Source organism: Vidua chalybeata, chromosome 27 (assembly GCF_026979565.1).
Source record: "Vidua chalybeata isolate OUT-0048 chromosome 27, bVidCha1 merged haplotype, whole genome shotgun sequence".
Lineage (NCBI taxonomy): Eukaryota > Metazoa > Chordata > Aves > Passeriformes > Viduidae > Vidua > Vidua chalybeata.
The window spans coordinates 200,290-224,176 of NC_071556.1; the positions used below are offsets into that span (position 1 = coordinate 200,290).

The 23,887-nt window shown below is 39.8% G+C and overlaps 1 protein-coding gene across 4 annotated transcripts in view; it reads right to left on the reverse strand.

Moving 5' to 3' along the window:
• The window catches only part of RANBP3 (RAN binding protein 3), a 63,866-nt gene that overhangs the window by 4,299 nt on the left and 35,680 nt on the right, over positions 1 to 23,887 (reverse strand). For 3 of the 4 annotated variants that reach the window (XM_053965620.1, XM_053965619.1, XM_053965617.1), the window contains 10 exons: positions 23,150 to 23,253; positions 15,877 to 15,996; positions 15,243 to 15,346; positions 12,883 to 12,961; positions 11,868 to 11,970; positions 10,909 to 11,033; positions 8,462 to 8,582; positions 6,722 to 6,864; positions 4,860 to 5,043; positions 112 to 4,012 (listed from right to left, as the gene is read on the reverse strand). In XM_053965620.1, coding sequence (XP_053821595.1) covers positions 3,969 to 4,012; positions 4,860 to 5,043; positions 6,722 to 6,864; positions 8,462 to 8,582; positions 10,909 to 11,033; positions 11,868 to 11,970; positions 12,883 to 12,961; positions 15,243 to 15,346; positions 15,877 to 15,996; positions 23,150 to 23,253 — 1,127 coding nt within the window. In that variant the 3' untranslated portion in view covers positions 112 to 3,968. The remainder of the gene's footprint in view (positions 1 to 111; positions 4,013 to 4,859; positions 5,044 to 6,721; positions 6,865 to 8,461; positions 8,583 to 10,908; positions 11,034 to 11,867; positions 11,971 to 12,882; positions 12,962 to 15,242; positions 15,347 to 15,876; positions 15,997 to 23,149; positions 23,254 to 23,887) is intronic. The other variant, XM_053965618.1, reaches the window with a different exon arrangement.

Sequence of the window (23,887 nt, forward strand, 5' to 3'; positions counted from 1 at the left end):
GATGGCTGAGGACTCATTTATTCATTAGATCATTTCCTGCCCTGTCTTCTCTAAAGCAACGCACTGGGAACTGGACTACAGAAAGATGTTGTAATGACAACATTCTCTTACCTTAATGCTTGTGCTTCCTGTGGGTGTCATATTTTTTTTCATTTTATGGATACGAGGCTTAGTTCTGGTTTCAGTGACATCACCATTCTAATAACATTTTCATGGAATCATAGAGCACGATGAGTTGGAAGGGACCCATCAGGATCATCAAATCCAGCTCCTGGTCCTGCACAGGGAACCCCATCCTATGACTGAGAGCACTGTCCAAATGCTTTTTGAGTTCAGGCTTGGTGTTGTGATCACTGCCCTGAGGAACCCATCCCAGTTCTAAAATCACCCTCTGAGTGAAAAACTTCCTAATATCCAAGCTAAACCTCCCCTGACTCTGCTCCATGCTGTTTCCTCAAGCTCTCTCACTGGTAATGAGAGTGTACAGACCTGTCCCTAACTTCCCGTCATGAGGAGGTTGAAGACTGCATTGAGATCTCCCCTTAGTCTCCTCTTCTCCAGGCTGATGAAACCAAGTGTGCCCTCAGCAGCTCCTCATACAACTTCCCCTCTAGACCCTTCCCCATCCTTGTGGCCCTTCTTTGGACACTTCTCTATTAGCTTAATGTCTTTTTTATACTGTGGTGACCAAAACTGCCCCTAAAACTCAAGATGAGGCTGCCCCAGTGCAGAGCAGAGAGACACAATCCCCTCCCTCACCCAGTTGGCCTGATGCCCCCCATGGATATGGCTGGCCCTCCTGGTTGCCAGAGTACACTGTTGAGTCATCAGCAAGCATGTTCAACTTTACTACACTCTTCAGTATTTTTTTTCCACTTGGAAACCTGAAAGGCTGTGCCTGTGTGGGTCAGCAGCCAACAGGCTATACAGGAATTGTCAACACCACACAAAAGTTAACAGGAGGCCTAAGGGGAAAGATGGAGCACAAGCATGATCAAGGGGAAGACTGCTGTAAGGCAGCAGAGCTGGTCACCATTACCCTCCCCTTGAACAGCTGCTGCTCGGTACAGGAAACACAACGCGGGGCTCAGGGTGTTTTGTTTGCTTGCTTGCTGACACAGGTTTTAATGTAATTCCCATGTACATTTTGATATGACAGTCTTACATATATCTTTTGAGACACATGGGCATTATCTGGTTTTGCCTGTCACTGGCTTACTAAGGCTTAAAGCAGAGAGCTAAGTCAGGGTTTTGCTTTGGCTACCTTTGGTATCTTGCTGGGCAGGGCCTGAACTCAACCCATTGCCAATTCTGTTGGGATGCACAGCAACACAATTCTGTCGGGATGCACAGCAATATTTCTGCCTTCACTATAAACATTTACGCAAAGCTTCTAGCTAAAAATAAAATCTGCATCAGTAAATAGTTGCCAAAATTTTTAGAAAGCTGTAGGTGATTGTGTACCATCAAACCCCAAAGCAAGCATGCTTACTCAGTATTTCTGAATCTTCATGCACCATCAATTGCATTTTAGGTAAAACACTTCAAAGTGAGACTCAGCAGGGACACCATAGAGCCTGGGACCAGGAAATAATGCCTGTTTTTGCAGAAGTAGGCCGTGCGGGCCAAGACACCTTACTAATTTTCCTTATGAACAAGCTGCTGACAAGAAACATCTTTACGGTGCAAGGGTTTTTGAAAAGAGTAGTTTAAATCTGAATATCTCAACAATGTAAAAAGGTCCCAGATCCAAAATGCAGATCACTTACTTGAAAGTCCCCAGACCTTGTGATGCAGAAACAATTGTGTGGTGGATACTAAGGAATCTGCCATGTTCCTGTTGAAGCATGGCAAGAGTAGGGGGTTCAGCAACTGGTCTGTTCATTGGTAAGAACCGCCATAACCCTAAGGAGGAAAAAAGAAAACCAAAATGCAAGAAGGCATGAGCAGACAATCCAAAGAGATCAAGATGCACTGGCACAGCTTATCATTAGCCCTTTTCAACTGCCAGAAAAGAAATCACAGATGTTCCTTCAACTGGCTATCAGGAAAAGGGAAAGCACCCTCTGCCCCAACAGCATCAGTCTTCAGTGATGGTTAACAACAGAAAATAGGGGAAGACTTGTTCTTGACTGCCAGTGAAAAGTGTTTCATTAAAATAGAGGCAATATGGACTGTTTTGCTATTTGAATGCTAAATTTCAAAGTTGACTTTGTGCTATAACCGGGGTTTCTGTTTTCAATTCATGCTACGTCAAATGCTTCTTCCCCTTTCATTTTCTTTTAGGTGATGCGTTTTAGATCCTTAACCTACAAAAGAGCAAGCATGCAAGTCAGAAATTATCTATCAGCAAACTATTTATAAAGGAAATAGAACAATTTGGGGAATTTAAAGTGAAAGTGACCTGGTGACTACCAAAATCCAACCTTGCTGGACAAGAAGAACATACCATATGTTTCAATAAGAAAATAAAACTCAACTTTCACACAAAAGGCTCAAATGATTAAAAAACATCCAAAGGAAAAAAAAAAAAAAAGAGTTATGGTTACAGTAGGAGTACTTCAGAATTACACACAAAAAACCCACATTTTTGCTTTTATTTGTGGTGGAACAGAATACAGTAACCTTCAGCCCAAACTACTCAAGGCTGGAGTATTACCTTTTTCTTCATGCTGCAAGACTTCAGAAAATGGAACAGGGACAGGAAGGGTCTAGAAGTTAAACTTTCTATTTAAGGCCATTAATTCAGCAAGATTTAAAAAAATGTCTTCAACTTTAAGCATGAAGAGTTGCATTGACTTCAGTAAGATTATTGTAAGATTATTCACTTACAGTTAAGTCACACAAGTGCTTAAATGGCTTGTTGAATCAAGCCATTAAATGAGAGCTGCTTTATTATACAGATTTATTTTAATGGGTGGCAGCACTCATTACATGAGCCTATTTTATTCTTCCAAGGGCTAACAGCTGTTTTGTCATTAACTTTTCTGAAGGTGTAACCTGTATGCCTCCTGCACTTTACTGTAGCCACAGAAACAAAATTTTCTAAGAAAAATTGTATGCAACATCTATTATATATAGTGGCTTAGCTCTCCCTTAAATAGTAACAGAAAAGAACAGTACAAAACAATAGTTTCACTTTTTCAACACACAAGAGCATCTTATTGAAAAACTAAAATAAAAAAGTCTCACCACAATATAAATCCCCAAAAAATAATAATGAAGTGGGAAGAAAAAAGGAGTTAGCAAAACGTCCTGCAGACTTTAAAGTCTCTTATCGCATTAAAAAAGCTTTTCTGGTGAACAACAACATTTTGTTTCTTTCTGTTTACAAACCCACTAGACAGCAAACAATGGTGTCCACATCCACAACCTATGTTGGGATTAAAAGGTAAAAACATAACCTGCCCCATCTACAATCCAAAAAACAAAATAAAGGAACTCAAAAGGGCAGCCAGTGAGCATAGGAGCTGGTGAGGACCGGGTTCCTCTGTGTAAAGGGGAGTAGGGATTATAAAAGCAGAATTCAATTTGGAACCGTGTCGAAAAGTTCTATCTTGGAGACGTGCAAGACATGAACTACTGAAGAAACAGCCAAAAGTTCCCAATGAAAAGCTGTGACAAGCTGTAATGTGCCATTTTAATTACAAGGAAGAGGGGAAATGGTTGGGGGTGGTTGCATTTTGTGTTTTTGTTGTTTTGGGGTTGGATTTTTTTTTTTTTTTTTGCTCATCAATATGATGAGCTTTCAACGTCCCAAACCACATTCAGGTAGTTTCCAAGTCTGCTATTTTTTGTGTGGAATCTACTGATCCAGACCAAAAACCCAAACAAACAGAACAGAGATGCACAGTTCTTAAGTCCTGGAGCTTTCAAAACTGCCTGAAATAATCGCTGGCCTGGGGTATCCAGAGATGCCTGCAAGATGGTGTTCATAGCAGCCTTGCAAGCAGATTGGCTCACATCTGCTATGTGCTGCCAACGTTCTGCCCATCACCTTCATCGTTAGGACCTGAAACAATAAAAGTAGTTCTTGGTCATAAGAAATATCTTTTATTTCTTGCCTTGCAGTAAGAGACCCATCCCAAGTAGCCTACATAAGTCTCAGATTCAATTCTTCAATGAGAGATGAGAACTGTAGAATTCCTCCTCCCCTACCTTGCATATGGCCTTCTCCAGACTAAATTTGTCTATTGTAGAATTTTATGTTCTTGATTAATCTAGTTCAGGAATCCTAGCAGCATCCCAAAACCTAAAAGCTCACTTTCCAAGCTCTTCGATCTTCCCACTGCTTTTGTTCATATTAATTCCTTTTGTTTTCCCCTTCTGTAAATCAGGATGGAGGACTGTCAAAGGCTGGATGTTCCCAGCCACAAGAAAGCAAAGCACAGATGACTTCCAAGTTGAGATTACAAAAGGAAGCCTTCCTCAAATTGAAGACTACTATTTTTCTTAAATTATGGTCTCCTCATGCACAATAAAAAACATTACACTCTGCCCCTTTGTAAGCCTTCTGCTTTCCAAACAGCTCTCTACTGAAAAGTCAGTCTGGATGCTGTCTACTGATCCTGAGTCATCTCAGATTTTATGTGCAACTCCTGGCCATGATGAAGGCAAAAATGAAACTCAGAACCACCCTTAGAAATCCTGTAAATGAAAAAAAGCACAGAAAACCTCTGCTAAACTGTGGCATCTCAGAGGCAGCACAGGGGCTGGAGAAGAAGCAAAGAGTAGTTGCATTCAAAAAGGAAAGCCATGCAATAGTCCTACTCCATAGACATACACAAAGAGCACAGACTGCTTTAAGAAATGACACAGAAAAAATGCATGGAAAACAGAAAACACCATTTCTTACTTACCACTTCCAACTGATCCTGAAGGTGCAATGACATCATCATCATCACTGTCTTCCTCATTTGACTGCGTTACCTCTGGCTCAGGTGCTACATTCTTGACTTCTTGCTCTTGTTCCACTCTACTGCGCAAGGCCAAGATCCGATGGTGCAATGCAGCATACAACTGCCCTGTATCTTTAGAGCTTGCCTGCATTTTTTAATATTCAGAAATAAGAAAAAGGTGCATGGAATTATAACACAATAAAACACAGATGACATAATACACACCAGTCATGCCAAATTTCACAATATACTTTTTAGTTTTCTCATGAAGTGTTTTTTAAACCAGTCAGAATGGGCTGTGGTACACACAGGACATTAGATACAGAGAATTCTGGTAGTAAGAGTATATTCCTCTGCTTAGTTCCAACTTTCTCTGGCTAACATACCCAGTATTTGCTGATCTCATATAGCCTTCTTCACACAGAAATCACATAGCTTTCCTGACACCTCCCAAAAGCTCATATAAAAAAGACCTTCAATTAAAATCTTGCAGATTTTTGCTGGCCTGTCAATAATTCAACTTCACACATTATAATCATAATCAATCCAACTGTTTCATGAGGCACTGGCATAAAATTTCAGTATGAGATATAATGACAAAACTCAATGAACAGACAGGAAATTATTCAAATTTTTTTTGAACGGTCTCTATTTCAGAGGGAAGCATTTTTGACTACCTGTCAAATTCTTTCATAAAAAATAGTTTCCCCAAATTCTTTCATAAAAAATAGTTTACATCCACCCCCATCTGACACTTGAATCTGTCAACTCTGTATCAGCAAAATTCTCCTTCAATAAGCTGAAATGAAAAAGTAATTCCAAACAAGATACCTTTTATCAATACTAAAATCAAGAGTTAATAACCTTATGACAGATTAACTCAAAACTTTCAAAAATAGAAAACTAAGGAGAAAAACTTATCCAATAACTTAACTTTTTTTCCTTCATCAATGAATATTTGGTATCATTAAGTTCAATTTTGGTATTCCAGATCCCAGCCCTACAAACTTAATGTCACAGGGAAAGCTGACCATTTGCTGATGCTCTCAATTTCTGATCCCTAGGAACGTCCCCTGCCACATCTTGTGTAAAATCAGTGCAAATCAAAAGAATGTTCTCAGACCTCTCCAAATCTGTTAGTGCTTTAGCAGGCATTAGGGAATGAGCTTTTCTCCCTTACTGACTGTATGATCAGATCCCGAGTGTTTTAGTAATTCTAATTGTGATTGCCGTTCCCCATTTAGTAAGCACAGAAATCACTTTCGCTATCCTGTTACTGCTTTAATACTCTGCATCAAAGGAAAATCGAAGTTACAATGTGTAAACCTTAAGTACTAATATGATGTTCTTGACAGTTTTAGTGTTTCCTTTTCAGTGGGTAACTATTCATCCTCTCGCACTGCAGACAATGACAGTTTTCCTGTGCTGAAAGTTCCACTAGATCCAATTTTGGTTAAATTACTGCATAAAATATATTAATAAAGGATTTATTAATAGATAAATAGATAAATAGATTCTGATTTTTTTAAAATCAGAAAATCAGCATGAAACACTATAGTTAGAGTTTCAGTATGTGTGGAACAGATCCCATGACTCCATGGGCAATGCTTTGAACAACATGGCTTCCTAGGGTAGCTTTTGATATGGCATTTGTTCACAACTAGCGAGAATTTTTAGACAAGGAAATCTGCCAAGTGCCTTGTCTTTGGGGCAAGGGTGATGTTAAGACATTGTAGGGTGCAAAGAAAAATGGAATGCTACCTCAGCTACAGTTTAAGTAAGCATCAACTTTAGTAGGATGGTTAAGCATAAACAGTACTCACTGATATAAGAAAAACTTTAACTCCTTGGTCCTCTGTATCCATGGCGGTGATCCGGATACTCTTCTCACTGGCTTTATCGATCTGCATCTGAGCCCAGAGCTTGGTATTTAAGATTAACCTGAGACTCCCCTGAGTCCTCATCACTAAAGCCAAGTTACAAGATCAGTTAGGTGGAAAAAGACACATCAGGAAGCTCAAAACAGTCAAGGCACTTTCTACTCTAAAAGGTTTCAGTCTTTTTACAAATAAGCCCTCTTAGGCTTTTGTCACAACTGTAAATGAGAAGAATGTAGGCTTGTGCTGGTTTTGGCTGGGGTAGAGTTAACTTTCTTCCCAGTCAATGCTATGGAGCTGTATTTTGGGTTTGTGCTGAGCATACAGTTGATAATAGAGAGAACAAACAGTTGATAATATAGAGATGTTTTTTATTACTGCTGAGCAGTGCTTGCACAGAGCCAAGGCCTTTTTTTCTTTTCATACTACTACACTGATGAGGACAATGGGAGTCTGTAGTACGTTATGGTCATAGGTTGGGGACAGGTACAACAGAAATTACCAATGATCATGTGACAAATAGCTCGGTTTATTGTTTGACATCCCCTTTTATAGGGGGTTCCCATGCTTGGACAACTGATTGGTCAGGGTCTCTGCACTGCCTAGCTCCTTGACCAATGGTATGTGTGCATTCAGGATTGAATGGAATTGGCTGGGGTTCTTTGTTTGAGTTCAAATCTATCCTATCATTGCTCACCTAGGGACTTTACTTATTTTCTACAACAAACTAGGCAAGCCGAATTGGATGTCTGTTTATGGCCATATTTATCTGTCCAGCTACATACCAGCTGTGCTGTGACAAGTATGTGGGAGGTTAGAGGCAGACACAGCTGGGACAGGTGACCCAAACTGACTAAAGGGATATTCCAGACCACAAAACACCATGCTCAGGATATAAAGTAGGGGGAAGAGGAGGAAGGGAGGATATTTAGAGTGATGGGATTTGTCCTCACAAGTCACCATTACACATGATGGGGTCCTGCTGTCCTGGAGATGGATGAACACCTGCTTGCCCACAGTAAGCACTGAATTTGTTTTGCTTTGTTTGCAATTTGCATGCACCACTTTTGCTTTCTTTATTGAATTGCCTTTATCTCAATCGGAGAGTTTTCTAACTTTTATACACTTCTAATTCTCTCCCTGATCCTGCTGGAGGGAGAGTGAGCAAGCGGCTGCAAGGGGCTTGGCTGCTGGCGGGGCTTGGCTGCTGGCAGGGCTTAAACTGCAACAAGGCTATTAATCATATCTAAAGCTATTTAGTCTGAAGCCTTATATACATTAAAGTTCAGCAGTGGTATCCGAGCAGTTAATCTCAGGCTAATGCACATTCCTGCCAGCCTGAACAATCATGCACTATTCAGACTTCCCTCATCACAAGCGACCCATCCAAAACAGCCAGATCTGAATGATGTTACCATAAATTTCTATGCAAATATTCTAGTTACTAAACATGGCTTGCTTTTATTGGGGGAAAAAGTAACTGGAACATCTGCTGCAATATAAGGGTATGAAGATACCCTCTTTGCAGGCAGTATTCACTAACCGAAGCAAAAGAAAAGGTCCAAACTGCTACTGAGTTGCTGGAGCTAATACAAACTGAAGTGAATGTTGCTGTGTGTCACGGAAGAACCTTATGAAAATAGCATGACTGTAACCCAGTATCTCACTTCCCCTGGTTCCTCTTACCCAGTCGAGACTGTAATGTTCCATCATCTGTTGAGGCCATATCATTGAGTCTCAGGAGCCCTCGACCTCTTTCCACCCAAGACTGAGAGCTTTTATCAAATACAAACAGCTTGCACTGAATCTGTAACAGAAAATATCTCTATGGCATAGTGGTTGATTGAAGTAATCATATATTTCTTAGTCACCTACAGTTGATTAAAAAAAAATTAAGATTTCATACTGGAATTTTTAATTGTTTATAGCTGTGGAAACCAAAACAATCATCCTCTCTTTTGCAATAAATTTCTCAAAATATTCTGTCTGTTTTAATCAAGTTTTATTAAAAGAAGCTATATATTTTTAAACAATAAGAGGGTTCAAGATCAAAACAACAAGTAATTTTCAGGTAAGATATAAATTTTCACAGAGGAAACCTAATGTCATAAGAGACTGCCTTATATCAGTCAATTCTTTAAAAAACCTTAGGTACACACTGCACCACTGAATATGTTATTTGTTTCTGGGAAGACCCAGCAAATATAATGAAAGCAAAGCAAAATTCTTCCTTTAAGGAAGCAAAGGATGAACAAACATGCTAGCTCATTATCAATTCATTATCAAAGCCTGAACCATACAGAGTCATCAGTAACTGACTTTATTAACTGAGGGTTCAGAGGTTATAAAATTCAAAAGGTGTGTATGTATTTATTCCAACAGTAGGAATACTGAAGGAGCTTGACCTACAAGCTCCCTTTTTCTTCCATGCCAAACATCTCTACTCTGTATCGCCCTCTCTAATCCAACTTTACTGTTACTGCTGAGGCTTTATACCTCAAACCATCACCCCTCAAGTTCCCCACAGATGAGCATGCACTAAGTGCAAATGATACTTCCATTTTCATTCCCTCCATTTCTCATCTTCTTCACGCCAAAACATCTAGCTCTGTATGTTTCTGCAACATTAACATAGTTCTGTTTTTACAAGTCCCACTTGGAATTTTAATGCATTACATTTCACAAGAAAAAAAAAAGAATTAAAGTTAGGCAAGATGTCTGTTAAATTACAACATATTAGTTGTACACTTAATAGAGGTCTTGACTAGCATGAATATGTTGTAATTTAACAACACAAGCTGTATACTTAATAGAGGACTTGACTTGCATGAATATGTTGTAATTTAAAAACACAACCGCCAAAAGTTGTGGTTTTCCTAAGTGAAACAGGATTCTTATCTCTTCAGTTTCTTGTTCAATTATGTGAAGCATCCAGACATTTCTGAATTACATAGAAACAGAGATGCACCAGAAGAACTACTTAAAGACCAATTTATGTGTGGTAAAAAGAAGTCCAAGAAGATAAACATTATAGAGTATCACTTCGTAAGGTAATGCAAGTGTAACTGATAGGCATTAGATACTGATAGTGCAACTGTTTGGTGTCAAAAGAATAGAGCATCATGTCTGTAAGAATAAAAAAGTTATCCTTGAAAATAACACAGTTCAAATGCTGAGAAATAAAATATCTCAAGGAAAAAATCAAACTATAATTGGAGGATAAAGAGAGATGGGAAAAAATACATATACCACTTCATTTTATATGAAAACCCTGCATGTTTTTCTTAAGGATATACTGGAGTTAGCAAGTATATTTAAGTTAATGAATAACTACAATGTTAAATATATCACGATTAAAATCAGCAGTCCAAGTCATGACCAACTATCCTTCTACACCATCACTAATTCAATTAAGTATCTCAAACCAAATTCCTGAGTGTTTGTGATATAGTTTCTGTTTTGCAAGAAACTAGACTACTGGCATAAATAGTCCATTCCTAGTTTTAGAAAATCTTCAGTAGTACAAGAATTAAAGAACTTTAAAATATTTAATTAATTTAAATTTTTTTTCAAATAACTGTCTCACAGAAAATAGAAGCTTCTATGTGATGGATTCAGGAAAGTATGCTTAAGATACACCTGGATGGCTTATACACTAAAATTTATTCAGAAAGAGGAAATTAAAAAACAATGGATAACAAGTTAATAAATAAGGATCTGATATAAATAGCTAAAGTTTGCATTTTAACACAAGAAAATACATTAGAGATATAGAGGAAGGCTGAATTGTAGGGAATCAGATGGTATGCATTCACTGGACATCTGTTACATGGGGCCGTTGGTCAGAGACAGGGACAATACAAACTCTCAGAGATCCAGGCGATAACAGCAATTGTTTATTATGGAGGCCTGCTTATATAGTGGGTTTGAAACTTCCTGGTTTAGACAGCTGATTGGTTGGGATCTCTCTCTGCCCAGACCTCTGGCCAGTGGTGTGCTTGCATCTAAGCTGGAACAGGGTTTGCTGAGGGTCCCCTGTATAGATTTAAATCCAGCCTATCTGTGGACTTGTTACTGTGACAGACATCCATATGAATCCCCACAAACTCAAAGCTCCTCTATCCGTTTCTTACCTGTAACACGTTACTTTCAGCTTCCTCCCCAGTAATCACTTCTACCTTCGCTAATAAACACTTCCTTGCTGTTGCTTTAGTATAGGCTGCTGCAGACTCTGCCAGTGATTCTGAAATATTATTAGCTGAACAACATTTTGAGAGTCTGAGAATGATTAGCATAAAATTTTGTAAAATATACAAAAGTCTCACACAGAATTTTGAGACCTTTTGAAATGAATAGAAAACAGACTTCAATAGAACACGTAAAAAAGGATTGAAATTTAAAGCAGAAGTTAAAGCTTGTCTTTTAATACTTGTTTTACAAGCATAAGGAACGAAATAGATAAATTCTCAAGAAGTTTTGTCCCTACATGCAATAGTTCAAAACCTTTGCATGGACACCTGCTTATCTGTAGATGCTCCAGCAATACTGATACTCTTGCCAGCTGTGCCTACACATGGACAGTGCACTTAATTTTTCACTTCCATTTGGGCTTGCAAGCAGTTTATTGAAAAAAAAACCACGGTTCCCAGAATTTCCATAATATCTTGACAATATGAAGTCACAGAATCCAGCAAACAGTTCTGACTTCAAGCAACATGTGGGGCACCCACACAATGCAGTACACATTTGACCCAGAAATTCAGTCACTTGAAATAAAACAGAATTGTTAAAAAAAACTTTGCCACATTTCTCCTACATTCTTTACCAAGTCCTATTACCAGTTCTGTTAATTCCCTCTAATTTTATTCCATTGAAGATACTCCCACAACCACAGACTGACAATGAAAAAGAAAGTGCAGCCTGCACATGTTTATATCCAGCAACTTCCACACTCAGTCTTGTAACTCTTGGTTACAGGAGACAGTAAAGGCAACATAAAAATCTTATGTTTTTGAAAAGTAACAGGATATTGAAAAATACAGTAATTTAAAAAGGAATTAACTACCATTATATATAATAGTTTGTTTTTCACCTTTTTCTGGCGTGGCCTCCTGAGAAGACGATTCAGACCCAGACTCTGTAGCAGCATTCTCCTTATTACTCTCTGTACTACCTTCATTTGATTTTGGTGGACTCTATCACAGAAATAAGAGGAGGTAAAAAGAAGAGAGAAAGCATACACTAATTCCGCTAAACAAGACTAGTGACCAAGTACTGAGGGCAGCTTTAGTATTTATAAACCATATGGCAAAAAAAGAATCTTAGACAACATGCTTTCACAGTCAAAACTATCTTACTGTCAGCCAAGGAACTGAATGGAGTGTGACCTAAAAAACAGTTCAAATTATTTTCCCTTGAACTGATACCAAATTTCAATCCTTATTTTGAAGCTTTTTGACTTGCTTTGTTCAACACAGCAAGTCAATTTCAGCTACAGCTACTCATGGCATAATTGACTGAACTCCTGCTCGGTAGTTAGACAGGTCTGAACATTCAGTATTAAACATTTCCATTTTGTTCCAGCACAGGAATAAAAACAACAGCAGGAAACAGTGAGGTACTAGAAGTTATTCCTTAGGTTGGTACATCATAAACAGCATTTCCAGAATCATACCTCAGTCCTGAGGCAGTTCCTTTACTGCTGGGCTTGAAATTCAATCCTGGGGGGAGTCACATTACTGAACTGCTCTCAATTTTGAGGACAAAAAACATAAAATACTGTCTAATACTTATACTCCAATAGCCATTTAAAGCAACAAGCTGTGCCATAAAATGCTTGGGTGCAAGAACCACATGTACTATGGAGAGGGCACTGAATCTCCTTACACTGAGAGCTTGAAAGGGAAATCCTGGAAAGTATTGCTGGGCAGACAACAGCTCATAATGAACTTCCTGTGCTGCATTCAAAGTAAGTTACCTTCAAAGGAAACCACTGAAAAAAACCCATACTCAAGTGAGAAGTATAATTAAAGGCTCTCAAAATTCCTGAGTGAGAATCTCTAACAAACTGCTGGCAAAATTACAACATATACATAGTGGATACTCACTAGGACCCGTTCACTCATGTTCTGTCCAAAAACAAACTTGTTGCTAGACGCATCTGCACTGTTGGTAGAGTTCTCTACACTGAAAAAAAAACCAATAAATAAGCCAGGTTTTACAAGGCTGAAAATAATACCTCTTTTATTTTCTACTAATAAAATTTCTCAGAAAGTGAGTGATTGTCACTGGCTTTAAGAAAGCATTGGTTGACACAAACCTAGGTAAAAATTAATCCAACTTAACACGAAAGCATATTCTAGTTTTACAGAACAGGAATTCTCTCAGAATGACAACAAATGATTTTGTCTCTGTAAAAATCTTCCCCGTCAGATAACTATTAACATACAAAACAATGCTGAACGCTAAGTGAGGGCTTATTGTCTAATCATATAACATACTTTTTTTTAAACAGTAGTCTACATGTACAAACTTGAACTACTACACATCTTAGGCCAATTCTCTCAGAAACAGAAAAAACGGAAACAAAAGCACTTGCAAGATCGTAACTGAAGCAAAGGTAGCAGGGATAAGTAATGCCTTTTATCAGTCTAGCTGCAATACAGACTCTCCAAGAAGTTTCACAATCAAATCTCAGCCTTTATTTCTTCCTTATAGAATAAACATCTCCCTCCCATTAGTATTTTTATTAACAAATTTTTAATCCTATTTAGGAAGGACAAGAGTTTTATTCTTTTACAGACTCAAAAGACTTAACAAGTCATTGTTCCTGTCCCTTCCCATCAGGCATACCTTTCTAAGACACCAGCTTGCTCACAAAGTGAACATACAAAAGCAGACCATTCTGAATCAAGCCTACGTGCATTTCACCAAGTTTGGAAAACGGGGATTCACATCTACATGATTCAAGTGAAACCAAACAAACCTTTAAATTGTACATGTAGAGTTGCTACTTCTGATTAAGGAGATTCCTAGAACAAAGGAGATCCTCAGTGGAAGATAGCTTTACCTCCTAAGGGAATTAAATACCACAGTTCTGAGCTCCAAAAGTTGACAAGGAACTCAGTGTGGCCTACCAATATCTGCCATGCCACCTAGCACATTTACAGTTTTTAAAGAACTGACAGTGTTACACAAAGGGAGGAGTTTCCTTTTACAAGTTGATTACCATAATGCTTTGCCATCTCAGCTGAAAACCAGAGCCAACTCCCCTTAGAGACACTATTGTTTTTAGGACAAGTAGAAATCTAGGTCTCTTGCAACTGACTCATCATGAATAAATCTTCCTGAAGTAAAGACTCAAATGAAATGACAGTAGATGTGATATGAGTTGAAAAATATGAAAAAATATTCCAGTATTTTAAGGTCACATACTAGCAGTTATTGTCTGCCAAATCTGATTGAACAAGTCTGACTGTGTCTATTGGAAACACACTGATCTGGCATCAAGAGGGCAAAGGTGTTTTCTACCTCTCCAGCGCAACATCTGAAAAGTTCATTGACTGCAAAACTGCCTACTGCCTCTATGGTGAACAACAGTATCTTAAAAATGCTGAATATAAGGACAAAGAAAGCATGTATTGGTGCTTTTCCTACAATTATTTCATTGCCTCAATCTGAATTTCAGCTTATGCCAGGAGCAGAAATGTTGCTCTGCTTCATCACTCTTGGTGGGATTACCCCTCACATTTTCCATGAATTCACAGCTGTATCTTCTGTTTTCTTATTCTTTACACTACTTCATTTTTTTGACCACTACTAAGGTAGCATCTTCAAAGAGATACAGATTTCATGTTATCACTACTTTAGCCTCAGAGCTCATCACTACATAAGACAGGATTAGCAGTTTTCTCCTGGCTACCTCTACCTATACATCACATTTCTTCTGATGTTATCGATGTTATTGTTATTCATCAGAAGTAACCTCCCACAGTTAGGCTCCTACTTATTCATACAGGCCACTCTGAAAAGCTTATTATCATGAAAAAAAAATTTAACTATTCTTCCTTTTACCCATATCATATATGAAACCTACTGAACAACACAAATACAGTGCAGATCTCCTCAAGATTCTACTGGCAGCTCAAATTTAATTTATCACTGTTTCTGATCATTCATGAGAAGACTTCTCATGTCATGCTTTTTGGTTTTCTGAAGAGGCTTTGGTGAGGATGTGGTCAAATAGATAGTATCAAACGCATCTCCCTTGATGAGATGATTGAGGATTCCCCCAGATCTGAAGACTGCCACCTCATTCTTCAGAAGTCTGGGTCCCCACTGACCCAGTCTAAGCCCTGCATCCAGAGCTGAATCCAGATCCTGCATAAAGAGCTGAATCATAAAGAATATTCAATAAAGAAAATAAAGAGCAAGGAGAACTGTTCTATTGGTTTCCCTGTAGTCTCACCTGGAACTGATGTACTGCAGAAAATAGTTAGTTGCAGGGGGTATATCTGATGTCAGAAAGCCAGCATTCGGCACATCAGCAGTTTCATTGCTTTCATCTCCTAGCTAGAAAAAGAACAAGTATATATCAATAATTTTAATTACAAAATTTTCAACTCATTCTTCCTAAAGACAAAGTTTCATCCACAAATGCTTTCTACAATAAAACAAGATATATCCCAATATTACACCTTCTTTTATCATGCTAGGAAACCTGAGCAAACCTGTGTTCAACAGGAGCTACTACTAACAATCCAACTCAGTTATTCTATGCACAAGTTTAAGCCCAGGCTCAGCCTATTTTTCCATCTTTTCTGTGAAGTCTTGGTTGCACGGGAGCAGCTTAGGACCACATTTCAACTTCATTCTAACTCAGAAAGTAAGAGAAGACACTACATTCTACTGAGCTTTAGCCATTACTCATTATTGCAGTAGATGCATTTTTTTAAAAAAAAAGCTTCTTATGTTACTTAACAGAATTCATTTATTAAATGTCCAGAAGACTAGTTTTATTAAGCAGACAACTCTGCTGTGTTCCCAGCTTTTAATTTTACATATATTCATAAACTCTTAGTCAAGAGAACAAATGTGTTTACCTTAACTCTATCTCGTAAATTTTGCCCAAAAACAAATGCTTGCTGTACATTTAGTTCAGCCTTCTCAGAGCTGTCATCATCTGAAGTATTGTTGGTTTCCTTTTTCTGACATTCTGCTGCCTAAAGAAATGGAAAAATGTAGCCAAAGACGTTGAGTTTCTTTAAATAAAAACACCTTATGACAAGGTGAGTCACACATTCATTTATAATGACAAGCCAATAACACTTTCAGATCTACAAGACATGTTTTGCATTTAAATAATATCTCTGTTGTTAAGCGTTTTTCTTAGCAAATCACAGACTAGTAAAGGTTCGAAGGAATTTCTAACAATCACTTGCTCCAAACTGTGTTCAAAGCAGCACCAACTTCAAACTTATATTAGGCTGCCCAAGATCTCCTATCAAGTTTCAAAAAATCCATGTGGCAGCTTTACATTTTGTAGTCTGGTTCTCAATCATGATTTTAAAGGGTTAAGATTTTAGCTGAGGGTTGGAACCAATTCATATTGAAGTTAGATACACCAATGATAGGTTAATGATTATTAGATGCTTAAGTTAAAGCTAATTGTTATATGATGAGCTCATTTGTAGAAGGACATGGAGCAAGTGAACCATTATAGGAACATACTGAAACCAGTAGAACAATGCCCAGCACCTGGACTCCATGGCAATCCATCACAGAACAGGGGGCCTAGAATGGTGCCAGAGGGTTACAGAGACCTGACAAAGACCTTCCTGACTTCATCCCGGGGACCACTGACCCAATTAGAGACCACCAACCCAATTAAAGAGAAGAATTGCACACGTGTGAAGGACTAATAACCTCATTTTAATACAGAGCAGAGATGGGAGGTGCTGGGGTTATGCACATGTCTCATTTTGGGAAATAAACAGAAGGCATGTGTGGTATGGTCATGCATGTCAGGGACACCCCCCCCCCCCCCCCCCCGATGGCGTAATAAATGTACTACTTTCTAACTTTAGTTAGAGTCTTTGTCCGTGATCTTTGGTTTTAACAATTCAATTGGCGAGCCAGACAGGAGGAGACTCTGCTTGGATGTGAGACCAGCATGGGTCATGGACCCCCTTGGGGCATCCCCAGGATATTCCTGGAAGAGTGGGGTCCACTGCCTGGACTGTTCATCCAGCAGCAGACAAGGACCCCTGACTACTAAAATTCCAGACAAAACGGTATGTTTATAAATTGAAACCGTTTTAAGTAGTGAGGTGTACGCATGGTCAAGAAAGGCCATTGTAAGGTGTACGTGTGGTCAAGAAAGGCCGTTGCTAAGTCATGGGAGACATCCCATGTGCCACTTGTGCCTCTGTAGTGTGCTTGCAAGCTGAAGTTGCAGTTGAAATCTGGTTGTCATGAGCAGAAAGGGTTGTTGAACTGCAATACAGAGCTTGGGCTTTTGTTGCTGACAGAAGGCGAGTTAGACATTTCTTTCGCCATAGAGGGCTCAGTCTGGTAGCAAGTGGGGCTAGCAGTCACAAGGGCAAATCCTGGTCTGAAGTTGTTATGCTACTGTGAATGTGTCCTGACTATCAGAATGATTGTGGGAGTGTTTGTTGAGACATGCTGTTAGCACAACGCAAGTGAGAGTTTGGACCTCTGGTTCCGTTTTTGGGCGACTGAAACAGCCAGGGAAAAACAAAGTGAGTGGGGTGCATGATCCTTAATAAATCCCCTCCCCGTTGTGACTGTGTGTGTGTCTGTGCATGTGTTTTCGTTATGGGGGACGGAATTTACAGTAACACCCAGTGTTCACTTTAAAAGGACTCAGAGAAATTATAGGGGCAGCACTTTGCTGTTCAGGTGTTTATGTTTGTGGAATTTAAAACATAGAACTTGAGTGCTTTAGTGTAGTGTGTTTGTATATTGTTAGACTGCACAAAGTGTTTCCCACGGAAATAATAAGATTGTGATGTTGTAATCATGTTTGGAGTTGTGGTGTATTTTTGTGGCACGTGTTGAGTGTGAAGTAGTAAAACTGGTTTGTTTGAAACCTTTGGTAAGAGTTTATTTGTGGTTTTAGGTATGGGGATTGTGTTTGTAATTATACTAGCGGTAGTTTTGGTCTGAGAATCCAATCTGGCCAGATAGATAGGAGGAAGTCCTTTGCTTCAGTGGTTTGGGCTCGACTCGTGGGAGTTTGTGAATTCAGTAAACTGGTGGATAGACAGGGGAAATGAGAGAGTATATTTAGAAGGTTTATATCAGATGTCTGCTGGGGGACTAGTGGCTTTGGATTGGGAGCAACCAGCTGCAGAGAATTTAGAAAGTCAAGAAGGGGCGAATGGAATAGCTTGCATTTGTGGGAATTTTCCTGCAGCTTTTGGTACATCTCAAGGTTGGCATTGTGCATGGGTGTTTCTGCAGTGTAAGATTTGTGCAGGACATTATTACTGTTCTTCTGCTAACTGGTACAGAGAGTGTGCCCAGTGTCAACAGCTCCCTGATCAAGCTGATCTAGAATCAAGGATTTTAAAGCTGGTGTGCGGAAAGTCACATTTAGTACCTGAGCAGTGGGCTATGCAAGAAGAAGACTGGGAAAGGACTGTACAAATCTGTGAAGCCAGGTTTGGATGGAAGCAAGACAAGAAGCAAAGGAGGCGGTAATAAGGATTGGAGTAGAGTGCTGGTTTTGTTAAGGAGAAGGGGAGCAATGGGAAGCAAACAGAGTAGAGATCCCCAAAAGTTGTCCTTTCGGGTGTATTTTGGCACACTGGAAGGAACTAGTAGGGTATGGGTGGATAGAAAATAAAAGGACCCTCGTGAAACTTTCCACACAGTGGTGGCCACTTTATAGGCTGGAAGAGGGGGTCAGGTGGCCTCCAACTGGAACTCTACATTATGAGACTTTGTTACAGCTTATGTTATTTTTGAGACAGGAACAGAAATGGGAAGAGGTGATGTATGCTGACCTGTTTTTCTCCAGCCAGAATCACTCTGAGCGGCAGAGGGATTGTGGACTCAGGGCTCCATCTGACCCCTTTGTATTGGCCCTTGAAAAAGATAATGACGCTAGCAGAGGGAGGCTGAAATGGTGCTGTAGTGCATGCTCCATGAACCAATGCTGCACACACCCAGACAAGGTATACCCAGCTGACTCACTGGAGCAAGAGTTGGGGGATCTGTTTAAACTACCCCCTAGAAGGCAAGGGAAGCAGAGAGGGGCAGCAAATTTGGGAACAACCTCAACTCCAGCTCCAGCTCTTATTCTACCTCCCAAGACTTCACCCTCAACTCCAACTCCAGCTTTTGTTCCACCTCCTGACATCCCTGTCAAGACTTCAGCTTTTGTTCCACCCCCTAAGACTTCACCCTCAATTCTAACTCCAGCTCTTGCTCCACCCTCTAACATCTCTGTCCAAACTCCAGCTCATATTCCATCCCCTACTCCAATTAAACCCACTATTTCAACCCCAGCTCCAGCTTTAAACAAAGCTATTTCCATTTCAACTCCAGCTCCGGTTTTAAGCTCAGCTGAATCAACTCTGGCTTCTATCTCAAGTTCAACTCCAGCTTTTATTCTATCCCCCACCTCAACTACTCCTAAATCTTTCCAACTACCCAGCAGCAACAGTGAACAAGAGGAGCACCTCTAGAGGGTCCTATAGCATCCCAGACTCGGAAACAAACTAAGAAAATTAGACAAGCACCTTCGAGGGAGGCAGTAAGTCCTGAAGGAAGACAATGTTAGTTAAAATCCCTTTTTCTACAGCGGATTTAGAGGTTTGGGAAAAGATTGCTAAACGTTATCGGAGTGAACCAATAGGTGTTGCAAAGAAATGAAGTTTATGATTAAACAGCATCAACCTGATTAGTCAGATCTCCAGCTGTTGTTGGATGCCCTAATGGAAACAGAAAAACAATTGGTTTTAAAGGCAGCTGGGGGTTTAGCAGAAGATGTTTGTAGAATAACACAGAGTGATATGAGAGATGTCTTTCCTCTTCAGGATCCACATTGGAATGCTAATGATGTTAGTGATATGGAAAGACTAGAGGATTGTCAAGACTTCATAGTAAGGGGGTTAGAAAGGGCAATTCCTAAAACAATAAGCTGGTCAGCCCTATATACAATTAAGCAAAGTCCCTTCAAAACACATTCTGAATTTCTAGAACATTCAAGGGATGCAATGCGTCGTTATACAACCTTAGATCCTGAGTCTGAGGAAGGGACACAACATCTAGTGGGTTTATTCTTAGGACAACCTACAGGGGACATTAGACACAAATTTCAGAAGATACAGGTCCGACAGCACAGGATTTAGAGACTTTGCCAGAAGAGGCATGGAGAGTATTTAGTAACCAGGAAGAAAAGTGCAAAGTAGGATGAAAAAATTATTAGCAGTAGTAAGGGAAGAAGAAAAAGGGAAATGTGGACAAGGGCCACTAAGGCAGGGACCACCTCAGCTAGGGAGAAATCAATGTGCATTCTGCAAGAGAGTTGGACACTGGAAGAACCAGTGCCCAGAACGAAGAAACGGCAATGAACAAAGAAGAGGAGATCAAAAAGGGAGGGCGGTGGTTGCCCATGTTAAGGGAGACTGATGTGGACCGGAGGATCTCACCCTAGGAGACCCTCTGGTTATAATGAAACTAGGGAACAAGGAAAAGGAAATGGAATTTCTGATAGACACAAGGGCAACATATTTGGTATTAAATAAAGCTTTAATACCAATAACAGATGATTATGTCATGGTAGAAGGGGCAACTGGCCAACCTGAAAGAGCTTATTTTTGTAGGCCATTGAAATATAAACTTGGGAAATAATGGGGAATTCACAAGTTTTTATATATGCCCAATGCTCCATCAGGACTTTTGGGTAGCGATTTATTGGAACAATTAGAAGCAAAAATAATATTCAAAAATGGAGAGATTACTTTGGAGGTTAGGGACCAACAATATGTGGAATCGTTAAGCCTCATGTTAATAGCCAATGAGGCTAAAGTTGAAAGTGAAGATGACATTCACAGGAAAATACCAGATCAAGTATTTCCTTTGTGTATATGTTGAACAGTCCTAAGGAATGCCTCTAGTGACTGACACTTGTCAGACTTCCAATCACTGGCTGCTACCCACAAAGGTCACTGCTTCAGCCAATTTATCACCTACTTTAAATTCCACCCAACCAGTACACCTCTCTCCATTTTGGTTATGACAATGATACTTCAGACCATACAAAGATCTTGCCTAAAGTCAAAATCAACAAGTAGGGCTCTCTGCAAAGCAAATAATCTCAGAGGATAAAAAAACCCTCGGGTCGGTCTCTGTTTTATCTATGCTGACTGTTCTCAATCCCTTTAAGGTGCCACGTATCCTAGGACTCCTTCACCACAAAGGGAGAGGAAGGAGCTGAGCCATTTCTACTTTCCTGGAACCTCTTTCTTGCCATTCATGGAAACGTGTGCCATGCTTTCTTCTTCCCCAGTAACTGGGACCCACTACAGTACCACAACTCTCTGAGGACAGGTAGTGGTCTCACACAAGCACCCCCCAGCTCCCTGCCCTGAGTTCATTTTCTTCCCAGTACAACACTGGCACAACACTGTATTTTGGATCCAGGATGAGAATAATCTTGATCATGCACTGATATTTTTGTTGTGGCTCAGTTGCGCTCACCCCAAGTCAAGGACTTTTCAGTGTCTCATGCTCTGCCAGCAGGGAGTTGCACAAGAAACTAGGGGGGGCTGGTGGGGGGGAACACAGCCAGGACAGCTGACCCGAACTGACCAGGGGAATATTCCACACCATAAAACATCCTGCCCAGTGTGTAAACTGGGGGAACTGCTGGTTTTCCAGCTGGCTGATGGCTGCTGGGAGACAGGCTGGGCACAGATCAGTGGGTGCTGAGCACTATACTGGGCACCACTTCTTTTTTTTGTGTTTTATCTGTCTCTCTCCCCTTTTCACTACAATTATTATTATTATACTTTACTCTGTTTCAACACTTAAATAACTGTTCTTATCTCAATTCACTAGCTTTACTTTTTTCCTGATTCTTCTCCTCATCCTAGCTGAGTGGAGGGAGTGAACAAGTGGCTCCATGGTACTTAGCTGCCAGCTGGGGTTAAACCATGACTCTCCCTCCACACCCATGGATACATCCTGTCTGGTCCTATGGACCTGTGTACATCAAACTGTCTGAAACAGTCCTTAAGCAAATTTATTGTAATAATTCACTCTCTCAAACTTCCCCTAAATAAAGGACTTGGTAGATCTGACAGCAGACCTCTTCAATAGAAAACGACACAAAGGCATTGAGTACCTCAGATTTTTTGATTTTTTTCACCATTAGGTTCCCTTCAACATTTTGCAGAAGGTCTGCAATTTTCCTTCATTTTACCTTTGCTGCCAATACTAGAGGAAGCTTTGCTTGCAGCTTTTCATTCCCTATAATTTCCAACTCCAGCCAAATTTTGGCTTTCCCATTTCTCCCACACATCCAGGCAATCCTTCTGTATACTTCTCAGGTGTCTTGGCTCCTTTCACGAGATATATGCACAGTCTCTTTCTGGATTTAAGGAGCTCCCAAGTCCATACGCATTGGCCTTCTGCCAAACTTGCGCAGCTTCATGCACTTTGGGATAAATTATTCATTCTCTGAGGTGGTTGTCCATGAAGGTAATGAGCTCCCATGAGCTCTGCTGTCCTTCAGAAACCTACCAACCAGCTCAATGAACAACCTGAAGTCTTCTCTCCTGAAGTCTGGATCTTTATTCTGCTATTTATTAGCTCCCTCAGGATCTCAAACTCAATCTCATTGATGTTGCAATGACAGCCACTCTCAAACTTTGCATTTCTAGCCAATTCTTTGGTGTGAATACCAGGTAGAGCTAAATACCTTCCATGTCAACTTAGCCAGCAAATGCAAATACGCTCAGCAACTTATTTCTAAAATCTCCAGGAGTACTCTGAAGGATTTCTACCAGGACATGTTGCCATTTTATCAGGTGTCCAAGTACTAAAGTTCTTCTTTAGAACCAAGGCCTGTAATTGTGAAGCTTTTAGTTCTTCAAGGGCATTAGTTACTTTCTCTACTTTATCAGTCCAAGTCTGGTGAAGGTTCATTTTGATCTCCCTCTTGTTGGCTTCCCCTCTGATCCTAATCTATAAAGCCTTGACCAATTCAGTGCCTTCCCGAAACAAAGCCTCTGCATTCAAACAGCTTCTTTTAGCATAGCAGAAGCCATCCCTGTCTGTCTTTCCAGCCTTATTTCCTAAAATATTTATATCTGTTACCTTGAGTCTCCTTCTCCAACTCACCTTGTCTTCAGAGTCTGAACTTTTCAATGTTGCATCACTTGGTGATTGTGATGTGGCTGCAGAATCTGGAGGGATATTTACACCATTGGTGCCACTGCTGAGAACTGCAACACAGAAACAAAAAAAAAAAAATTACATGAACTCTCTAGATATTTAGACTGTCCTAAAAGTTTTCTTATGTAAATTGCATGCAGTTTTCTTGTTTAAGTCCATTAAACATCGCAATGTAAGCTAAAAATTTCCTATAGTATTTTGCAAGAGACATGAGGACCACAATTCAGCAATTCTTAGCACAATCAAAATTCCAAATGCAGAAAACCAAGTCAGCAAATTAATCTATACAAATGTTGTAGGGACTTCAAGCAACCATCCTTCTCCAATCTAATACTGTTCACACCCAGCAGGGCTTGTCTTCAGACTGATCTACCTGTTCACATACTGAACTCTCATTGAAAATTTTACCCCAATACTAAGTCCTCTGTAGAGTCCAATCAGTGTCAGGAGGCACATCAAGAAATCAAACTAGAAATGTTTGGTTCTATGCCAGATTCTGCATTAACTGAAGTTACTCCTGTTTGTGTTCAACTAAACTTCCACATAACAAATGGCATCGGGCTGAGGAAATATGGGGTTTAGGAGACAGGGACTTTAAACAGCTTTTTGCATTAACTTCCACACTTTAATCATGTCTATTGCCATCAGCTACATCAAATTCCATAACTCCATAATACAATAAAC